General features: G+C 26.5%; 1 protein-coding gene across 3 annotated transcripts in view; it reads right to left on the minus strand.

Moving 5' to 3' along the window:
* The window catches only part of LOC109599863 (pyrokinin-1 receptor-like), a 47,427-nt gene extending 37,077 nt beyond the window's left edge, over positions 1 to 10,350 (minus strand). For all 3 annotated transcript variants that reach the window (XM_020015910.2, XM_049965572.1, XM_049965570.1), the window contains exon 1: positions 9,390 to 10,350. In XM_020015910.2, the coding sequence (XP_019871469.2) occupies positions 9,390 to 10,134 (745 nt within the window). In that variant the 5' untranslated portion in view covers positions 10,135 to 10,350. The remainder of the gene's footprint in view (positions 1 to 9,389) is intronic.
* Between the last annotated feature and the right edge of the window lie 1,821 nt (positions 10,351 to 12,171).

Raw genomic sequence — 12,171 nt, forward strand, 5'->3', positions numbered from 1 at the left:
AACGATATTCGGGTTCATTAATGTAACGATTTTGGATTTTTTTTCAGTAAAAATAAGCAAAACATGTTTTGCTTTATTTTATCCTTCAGTTGCCAGATGTGCAGTTTAAAATAGTACTTGAACAGCTTATTCAGATGGGCCACCTGTTGATACGGAAACTAATAATAGTTGGGTGAAAAATATGTGGGGGCGGAAGCCGTGCGATGATAGTGTATCACAGCCATAACTGCATAACAGAAATATTAATCGGGTTAATTAGTCGGGTTGAATTACCCTTAATAAGCGTCGTCTCGGATGTACCATAAGATAAAACGACAACGTAAATAAACATTTACTTACGAATTGGATTTCGAAACTTACGAAATTGTTTGTTAAAAGGGATATTTTGTGTAAATATTTGCCTGACGAGAAAATAGGGGGTACATATTATTTATATAAATACGGATTTAAGTGGCCAAAATTACACAATAAAACATGAAAATCAAATAAATGTACTTTTTCAATTAAATTCGTTGTTTAATTTAGAAATGTTTGATTAAATTCCATGTTATTTATTAATATTTCTATTTCAGTGTAATTTGTTTTTTACAGACACATATTCCCCAAAGATTTTAAATAGCCAAACAAATTTGTTTTTGCACGAATGACATTAATCACGATGTAGATGATCTTGGAACTGGTTGAATCAGTTTGTAATAAAGATATTTATTACAACATTAAGATTAATGTATTGATTAAGTAGGTGTTTTTTAGCTATCCAAAATTAATAAAGTCGTTTAACAAACAAACTAAAAAAAAGTAATTATTTAATAAATAATTTTCGTAAAAATAATTACTTTCCTGAATCAGTTTATTAATTAATTAATTTTACCACAATAGAATGGGAAGATTGGAAATTTACCGACTCTGTTAACATACACAGGACATGTACTACAACATGATAGGTTCGAAAATCTGTGATAAGGGTCAACATGGGAAGTTTGATACTCACCTTACTTATTTATTAGAGCAGAAAAAGGCATCATTTTGAAATTTTTACACCAATTTAATTTAAATAAAATTTCATTTCCGGTTTTATTTTCAATGGAACATCCTTTATGTTATTGAATTTTTAAATTCCACATGTCATTGCAAATGAAATGACTATACCATGCCCTATATTTACACCTGGTAGTTATTGATATATTAACTTTTTTACAAAAATTTAGACTGGTAGGTGATCTAACTAAAGTGTCTGTATTCACCAATTTTCATGATGGAAACTTCATTTTTTGTATACACGTTAACCAAATATCATTTTTTAAGGAACCATTATTAATACTCCAAAATCTTATACAGAATGTTCGTTATGTACGTTTGTTATTTTCAATGGAATACCATGTATTTTTAGCATAATTAAATTGAATATTAAAAACATTTCGATTGGAATGCATAAAATGACATTAACAGATAATGCTCATTATCCTGTGAATACAGATAGTGGATTACCATTTAATATTAATTTAAAATTGTCCAAACATAACAAAGTTGTTTGTTGATTTAATATGCACAAAATTATACGTAAATAACGTATAAAATTTTGGAGATCCTTGCTTAACGTGTCTACCAATATATAACTGATTAGCATCAAAATTGGTGGCTTTCCAGATATTAGGCCAGTGGTAATGGGGAGCTAACGGATCCAACACCTGCAAGTCCAATCCATCCCCAGGAAGATCTCCGATCTTCCTCAGATTGGACTTGTTCTTCTCGAACCAGTTGACGGTGGGCTGGCGTCTACGTCAGCTTTAGTCTTCTGGTTCAGCTCACCCGCATACGTTTACACGTATGCGTTATCCATCTGGGTTGTGATCTTTAGGATCGGTACCCGGGGGGGTTTTCTGTCTCTGACTTTCCCCTTATATAAAAAAAAAATACAATCGATGCCGCTTTCATGCGATAAATTTGAATCAAACATTTTCATTTCTTACTTTAGTTACCATAAACCTATTGTATCTTTTTTAGAAAATATGAAAAATTGAAAGTACAAAAAGTCTAAGTATTGTTGAAATTAATGATGACAATGATGCAAACAATTAAATTAATGTTAAAAATCAAGTCCATTGAAATTTAAATAAATACAAATACTATGCATAAATAATATGATTGTATATTAATTGTTACTTCATTCTAATTGTATTTATATTTTGTCACGATCTTGTACAGTCCGTAATATATTTAAATAATAAAAAAACATATAAACATGCATAAAATTGTTGCTCACAGTGTCAATAGATGTGAAAACCAGATTGACGTTGATAAATTTAATTCAAACATTATGAAATTTCAAATTTTAATACTAAAAGTTCTAAGTTTTCACTTTTCTCGGCAGTCTCAATAACGGCCAGCTTTAATTTTTTTTTTCATACAGGTGGTTTCATTGAAAATAATAAAGTAGGTAAAACCGGAAATGAAATTTTGTCCAAAACAACTAAGAAAAGTAATTTGCTTAAATGCTAATTTGAAATCAATTCCTTTTTCCATTTTGCCTAAACTCTAATGAATAACTTAGAATAATATTAATATTATTTATGTACATTGTTCCAATAAGATCTTTACTTTATACAATTCCCGTTTTATTGGAATCAACTTCAAATTATGGAATATTGCTTTTTTATTTGAAATCGCAGACAGTAATAATAACAATATTTTTGTTTGCGTTTGAAACTTTCGCCTGTGCATATTGTCTTTTCCATTCAGTTTATATTTAATTTTATTTATGATGAAATCTAATATCTATTTTATGACATAAGGTCCTAACTTACGATTCACGATTTTATAATTTATGAAATTCCAGAGTTTCAGTAGTTTGATAAACAGATAAGTTATATTAGCATAATTTTTAAAATTTATTGTAATTTTTTTAAATGTCAATATCACCATATACTACTTATATAACTATATTCTTTTAATATTTTTTATAAACGGTTATGAATGTTCTAATGAAAATGTTTTATCTAAGAAAATCTAGATAAAAGTCAATGGTTCTGAATAATGCCATTCACCTTGATAACTATGTAAATTTAACACCAATTCCGTAAATATGTAAAGAGGGATTTATTTCCTTCATTTTTTCTGTATTCGATTTATAAAAAAACATGATATGATTTATAAATAGAAAAATGTTTTATGATAAGATTGATTTCTAAATAATTGCCTCCATTAACAATCATAAAAAAGATAATTACAAAAGTCTTATGTGTACAACGTATTAATGGAATTATAAATAAGTAATTGAATTTAATTAAGTTAGTGGTAAATTAATTTAAAGATAAACCTAAATTAAAAGTATATTTTTCACACATATCAACATAGATCAGAATTGTATTTAATATTCTTTTAAATCATGTTACTACGTTGACGAGGTTTTCAAGCGTATAATGAGGAAAAGTCTCATTAAAAGTTATGAAATATTGTTAGCTGTAATTAGTTTACTTCAGTAACAGTAAAAAATCTTACTTACAATATGAATACATCATCAGGGTAATAATGACAAAAGTGAGAATAATGAAAACTGAACTTTAACTTGGATGGAAGTTGATTTCTCACATTAACATTTATCAGAAGTTCAAATAAAATGTAATTCGCAGTGTTATGACACTGTTATTCATATTTTAATTTAGATTTACGCCAATTATATAAGATATTACTTCCATAAAACGTAAATTATACCACTATTGTTTAAATTAAAGAGAAAAATTGAAATAAATGACTGTGCCTATTTTAATGGCTTTTTATAATTTCACCAATTAGTTTTCTTAAGATTCATAAACATTTCAATTATGAGTTAAAAATTCAAAGATTCCTTTATATTATTAATTATAGATTCTTGGAAATAATAGTAAAATTTCATTCAAAGAGTGTTCAAAAATATAAAAGTAAACACTAACTTTGAATAATATTCAGCAGGATATTTGATTTAATCCTTCGACCAGCATAAGTTTTTACCCTGAAACTTTTTGTTGAATTAAGACTTAACAGGAAACTCAAATCAATCAACAGCTAAAATAGAATTACTTAAGTAAAATAAATATATTTCCCGTGAATAGTCGATAAAATGAGATTCATGGAAAACAAATACTTTGACGTGGACTGAAGTTAACATTTATCAGAATTTCAAATTCAAATATTTTAATTAACATGAGTAAAAAATAAATGACCCATGGTGCATTCACATTTTTATATTGGCTACAGTATTATGACACTGCTATTCATATTTTAATTTGGATATACACTAACTCCACCATGCAAATTGTTTTGCTAAAAAGGTGGATTTATTTATTTAATAAACAACAGGTTATATGTTTTTTCTATAAAACCTAAATTACCCCACTATTGTTTAGATTAAACAGAATAATTCAAATAAATGACTGTGCCTATTCTAATGGCCTTTTACAGTTTCAGCAATGAGTTCTCCTAAGGTCGAGAAGAATTGCAGCTATCGGTAAACAATTGAAGGTTTTTTTAATATTTGAATTTGAATTTTCAAAAATATAAAAGTAAACACTAACTTTGAACTATCTTCAGAAGAATATTTGATTTAATCCTTCCACCAGCATATTATACCCTGAAACTTTATGTTGAATTAAGACATAACAGAAAATTAATGAATACTAAAATAGAATTACTTAAGTACACACATTTGTGAATAATAAATAAAATGAAATTCACGAAAAACAAAAACATTGATTTGGATTGAATTGTGATTTCCCTCTTTAACATTTGTCACAATTTTAAATTCAAATATTTTAATTAATATGACTAAAATGTAATTCACTTATTATGCATTTGCAATCTTATATTGTGTGCAGTTTTATGACACTGTTATTCACATTTTAATTTGGATATACGCCAACTCCACCATGCAAATTGCTTTGTTAAAAATGTGGATTTATTTATTTAATAAACAAACCTCTGGTTTAGATATTTCTTCCATAAAACCTAAATTACCCCACTATTGCTTAGATTAAGCAGAATAATTCAATAAATGAATGTGCCTATTCTAATGTCCTTGTACAGTTTCAGTAATGAGTTTTCCTAAAGTCGATAAAAATTGCAATTATCGATAAACAATTGAAGGTTTTTTTAGTATTATTAATTATAGATACTTGAAAATAATAGTAAGATTTCATTCAAGTTTTCAAAAATATAAAAGTAAACACTAACTTTAAATTAAATTCAGCAGTATATTTAATTTAATCCTTCTACCAGCATACTTTTTAACCCTCAAACTTTTTATTGAATTAAGTCTTAACAGGAAACTTAAATTGATCAATATCTAAAATAGAATAGTAATATAAATACCTTTTCTAAATAGTCACAGTGCAATAAGATTTTAATATAATACACTCACACGTTAATTAATAAACAATATTTTGTTACAATGAAATTTCACCATGAAGTTATAAATAATAACATAAACTATTTGCCGATAAAAATGAAAGATAATTAAGCGATAAATTCGATGATAACAAAATAAGTATATAGTACTTTAGTTTGTGCAAACATAACATTATTTTGTGTAAAGTAAAACTTCCTATATGCTTAACATAATGAACTCTTTCCGTTTGTAAAAATAACTGTTGGGTAATTAAGAACTAAATTTATATATGAAAATATTGATCTTATTGGCAGTGCGAGAAATTTTTGGCACAAGGTTAAAGATTGTAACAGAATAAATTTGAGATCTAGTTTATGTTAATAACATTTTTTATTGAATTTACCTAATTAATTTTTGTCGGGAGTTTTTTTACTAATTTACCGCACACATTGATTTCATAAAATAATTACGATGAAATTGATAAATGTAGCTATTTTTCAGTTTTGAAGGTTATTATTATGTGCACCCTTAAATTACCCCCTTTACAAATTAAAAATTGTTGGTTAATAAATTTACTTGAACCCTATTATTAATTTAATGTATGTTTGTTACGGTCTAATGAAAGTTAAAACACAAATTTTAATGAGGCAAACGAATTTTTATTACAAATTACTGAGTCAAAAAAGACTTAAGCAAATATTTAAGTAATCCCAATAATGGTTTAATTAATATTTAAATGTTGAGAAAATGAAAACGACAAACACATGCAGGTCAATAAATAAACATTAATGTAATTTATTTGAATTTTATTGTAATTATAAGTCATTACTTTTAATAAAAAATAAACTTATAATTAAGTGTAACATGGTTTGTACGATAAAAAATTAATAGCATGGATCGACATTGGAATGACCGAGGGTCAAAAACGTTAAGACAGTTTGTACCTAATGTCATTATAAACGTTTACAATTATTTAAATCGGATAATCCTTGAAATTTCCAAAAAAATATACAATCAGTTGTCAATTCAAATTGCTAAGATATCTCGGATTGAAATGATTTCGAATTTACATAATTACTCAACGAATGCTTGGTTTTAATGGATTTGTTTAATAATGTGTATCCCGCAATTTAACTTTTAATTAATTGTTTCTCTCTGTCTCTATTTTTTATAATTAGTTTCATTATAGCCAATACGTGCTATAAATAAACTCATTCGGTGGTTCCTTGAATTTAGTTAGAGATAGTTCAATCGCACACAAAACCAAATCATAAATTCCCTCAATTTTATGAAAAGAAACTATCGAGGAAATTGTTTCCCAGAAATTTCTAGAGACTTGTTCTCAATAATGACGTATCGTCTGTACCACTACTGTATCAAAATAAAGAAAGAATGGAATTTATTAAAAAATATATATTAAAAGTCAATAGTAAGTGGCAGAAATATGAATAATTATGAACTCCTGATCCTTACTGTTATTATTTTGACGTCTTATTCGGAATAAATCCAATTTGTTGCACCAGAACTTTGCCTTACTCTCGGTTCGCATGTATAATATTTAATTTAAAATGGACACGTCTGATTTTAAAGCAGATGCAAAAATGTTTTGTTTAGATATTAAACCAGACGAATCCGGACTGATATAATTAAAAATCTAATATTTAAAATTAAAGTTTAATTACATACATATTTACAAGTACCAAACCACTTGTGCGGTATGTGACCGTCGTCTCATTTAATTCGAGTAATTAAAATTCATGTCGATGCATACCTCGTTCGCGATTTAATATTATAAAATGGTACAACAAATTATTTATATTAATTTATGCCTGAAGCTTTTCAACGGCTGATATTACTTCCACAAGGACACTTCAAATAAATTGCTAAAAATATTAAATTATTAAAAATGCGTACCGTACATAAATTTAATTAATTATTTATTAGGAACGTTATCTTGTTCAGGATTTAAAAGCATAAATGCCCCGAAGAATTAATTTGGAACTGCTAGAAATATTATGTGGCTAAATTGAAAGTTTCTAACCAAATTAAAATTAGTTTTAATCTAATTAATTATTTAATTAAAATATTTTTTTTCACTGAGTTAAAACTATGTATTTAAATGTGCTTTTTGGCACAAACTTTCTGCTACAATGATACAAGTGCAACAGTTGAAACCTGGTAAAATTGGTTTTGCTGGAGCCTGTTTCAACTTTTAATAATTAATTTATTGGAGTAAAGTAGGAACAATCAAACTGTACATGGAATGAAAACATGCAAATTTGATTTTTCTAATAAATTATATATTTTGCTGTGTTTTAATTTGAAAATTTTTCATTTAAAGTAACATTAAATATTTATGATAACTCGTAATTTGTAAAATGTTCAAATTGTGTTCGCCTTCTCATTTAATTCGAGTAATTAAAATTCATGTCGATGCATACCTCGTTCACCATTTAATATTATAAAATGGTTCAACAAATTATTTATATTAATTTATGCCTGAAGCTTTTCAACAGCTGATATTACTTCCTCAAGAACACTTCAAATAAATTGCTAAAAATATTAAATTATTTAAAATGCGTACCGTGGATCCTTAATACACAAATTTAATTAATTATTTATTAGGAACGTTATCTTGTTCAGGATTTAAGTATAAATTCCCCGAAGAGTTAATTTGGAACTGCTAGAAATGTTATGTGGCTAAATATGAAAGTTTCTAACCAAATTAAAATAGGATTTAATCTAATTAATTATTTGATTAAAATATTTTTTTTACTTACAACTATGTATCTAAATGTGTTTTTTTGGGCACAAACTTTCTGCTACAATTTTATAACTGTAACAGACGAAAACTGGTAAAATTGGTTTTACAGAAGCCTGTTTTAACTTTTAATAATTAATTTATTGGAGTAAAGTAGAAAAAATCAAACTGTATATGGAATGAAAACATGCAAATTTGATTTTTCTAATAAATTATATATTTTACTGTGTTTTAATATGAACATTTTTGATTTAAAGTAACACCAAATATTTATGATAACTCATAGTTTGTAAAATTTTCAAACTGTGTCCGCCGTCTCATTTAATTCAAGAAATTAAAATTCATGTCGATGAATATGATTTAATATTATAAAATGATCCAACAAATTATTTATATTAATTTATGGATAAAGCTTTTCAACAGCTCATATTATTTCCTCAAGGACACTTCAAATAAATTGCTAAAAATATTAAATTATTTAAAATGCGTACCATGGATGGTTGGAACATAAATTTAATTAATTATTTATTAGGAACGTTATCTTGTTCGGGATTTAAGCATAAATACCCCGAAGAATTAATTTGGAACTGTTATGTGGCTAAATATGAAAGTTTCTAACCAAATTAAAATTAGATTTAATCTAATTAATTATTTGTTTTATCTGTTTAAATTAAAATATTCTGCTACAATGATATAACTGTAACAGGCGAAAACTGGTAAAATTGGTTTTGCTGGAGCCTTTTATTAATTAATTTATGGGAGTAAAGTAAATAAATCAAACTATATATGAAATTTAATATTTCTAATAAATTATAACTTTTACTGTGTTTTAATATAAAAATTGATCATTTAAAGTAACAGTAAATATTTATGATAACTCGTAGTTTGTATATTTTATGGGTATGTGACCATAAACAATAAATTAATTCATACACAATACAAACAAATATTTTAAAATATTAATCACGTAAAAAAGATGCCTTTATTATTTTCATTTCTAAAATGTAATAATAACCATGAAGTTATTAAATTAAAAAAAAATTCTCAAATTGGCTAAATTGCTACGAAGATATTACGTACACCCCAGTGCCAGTCAATAACAATTATTAAAAGTAATAAAACGATATTAGAGCATGTAGTTATCATTCCCAACGAATTCCTTTACACTTGTTTGAATTTCTAAAGTTCATTAAGCTTACATTGACTGAAAAAACTGTTCAGTATTTCAGCCAAAAAAAGCAATAAAAATTAAATTTAAGTAATTCTTACCTAACATTTTTAGCACCTTCCTCGACGATTTGCTTTGAATTCTGGCGTTGGCACTTCTCTTCTTCATCATCCTCGACGACTTAAGTCGGGCACCAATGAGTATGTAAAGCACAGTAATCAAAGACATGGGGGCCACGAAAAACAGAAAGGTGGAAACCTCGAACAAGTGATTGAACAACTGATTCACGATCATGCACATCTCACAATCGTCGGCACCCTTAACGATACCAAACTGCAACGCCTGGGGTATGGCCAAGGAGATGGCCAACAGCCAAATCACCAGAATGAACTTGACCGCCCTGGACAATTTGGACATGGTGTGCGAGAGAAAGGGGTGACATATCGCCAGGTACCTTTCGACCGTGAAAGCGGTGATGGTCAACACCGTGGCGTTGGTGGAGGTTTCGGCGAAGAGGCCACGCAGAAAGCAGAAGGTGCTTCCGAAGATGTATGGGTATCGGGACCAGATCAGGTAGATCTCCTGCGGGAGGCCGGTCAATAGCAGGAGGAGATCGGAGATTGCCAGGCTGAATAGGTAGTAGTTGGTGGCGGTGTGCATGGATTTGTTCCTGCTGATCACCACGCACGTACTGATGTTACCAATGGTGCCGGTCACGAAAATTATAACGTAGATTACGATTACCGGTATCACTATGTACAAGCTGTCACGTTGAGGTCCCAGAGCCTCCTCGGTGCACTGGAGGGTGAAGTTGCCGGATGGCACCAACTCGATTTCCTCCTCCATGTCGTCGCAGTGAACGATCTTAGGCACCGGCAACGAACATATCACTTATAAACGTGAGACTGTTAATTTTTTAATTGATGACCGCCAGACGGACACGCGCCATTTCTTGTGTGTTAGAAGTCAAGCGGAGTCGCGTGGGGAACTGCGAACGCGGTGCTTTGGGGAGCGAATTCACGTGTTGGCGTTCATGCGCGCTTTTCAGACCAGTTGCTTATTTGTTTATGGTAGACTTCAGTGCATCTTCGGCTGTGGCACCGCGATTGATTTGTCGCGCGGTGTAAACATGTTTATTATGTTCCCTTCACTCTTCTCTTTCGACATTTTTTTTTCATTATTGTTGTTTTTATTTATTTATTTATAAGCGTGTGTTAATTATTAATTAGTAGGTCGCAAAGCGGGGGTCAGATTCCGAGGTAATTTTTAATTATTATTATTTATTTTTCCGTGTAGTACTTACTGGTCCCGTACATTAGTACCCTTGGGGAATATATTAAATTAAAATAAGTAAATTTTATTCATTATAATTTGGAAGAGTAGACCTATTTAGAATATAATACAATAATTCATTTTATAAAATTATTAATTTATGTTGTATTATATTTTTTTGACAAAGAGGGGAAAGTCTTATAAAATACTAAAAACGTCTCAACGTATATAACAATTCATATATATATATTATTCATTCATATATATATTCATATATATGGGCATAGACGTCCTGTTTCACCTACTGAAAAGCAATACAAATCTGAAGAAGATCAGAGTTCTTCCTGCGGAAGGATTGGAATTGCGGGGTTGAATCCATTAACTTTCCACTGTCACTGGTTTGAAGAGTGGTACTGAGCCCCAGGACAAGGTGTATCCATCCTAGGGGGTTGGTACTATCCTCACACATCCATTTATACAGATATCTATCTATTAAAGGCCGGTGCCTTATTTTGATTTAATTATATAATGCGAGTTATTATTTTAAATAAAAACAGGAAAACAAACATTAACATATTATTAATGTGACATACTAATAAGAGTGCAAAAGTGTAATTATTTATAATTAAATGTGAGGATGAAATACTTATGGATCATACAACTGTTTAAATGTTGTTTTTTACAATATTTTAGCAAAATTAAGAAGAAACTAAAATTTTGCATTTTTGTTTATGAATTATTTGAATAAATACATAAAAAGTTTTGAATACATGAATTTTATGACTTTATATATTATATATTATATATTATATATTATATATTATATATTATATATTATATATTATATATTATTATATTATATATATTATATATTATATATTATATATTATATATTATATATTATATATTATATATTATATATTATATATTATATATTATATAATTATATATTATATATATTATATATTATATATTATATATTATATATTATATATTATATATTATATATTATATATTATATATTATATATTATATATTATATATTATATATTATATATTATATATTATATATTATATATTATATATTATATATTATATATTATTATATTATATATGTATATATTATATATTATATATTATATATTATATATTATATATTATATATTATATATTATATATTATATATTATATATTATATATATTATATTATATATTATATATGTATATATTATATATTATATATTATATATTATATATTATATATTATATATTATATATTATATATTATATATTATATATTATATATATATTATATATTATATATTATATATTATATATTATATATTATATATTATTATATATTATATATTATATATTATATATTATATAATTATATAATTATATATTATATATTATATATTATATATTATATATTATATATTATATATTATATATTATATATTATATATTATATATTATATATTATATATTATATATTATATATTATATATTATATATTATATATTATATATTATATATTATATATTATATATTATATATTATATATTATATATTATATATTATATATTATATATTATATATTATATATAT

The sequence above is a fragment of the Aethina tumida genome, chromosome 3 (assembly GCF_024364675.1).
Source record: "Aethina tumida isolate Nest 87 chromosome 3, icAetTumi1.1, whole genome shotgun sequence".
NCBI lineage: Eukaryota > Metazoa > Arthropoda > Insecta > Coleoptera > Nitidulidae > Aethina > Aethina tumida.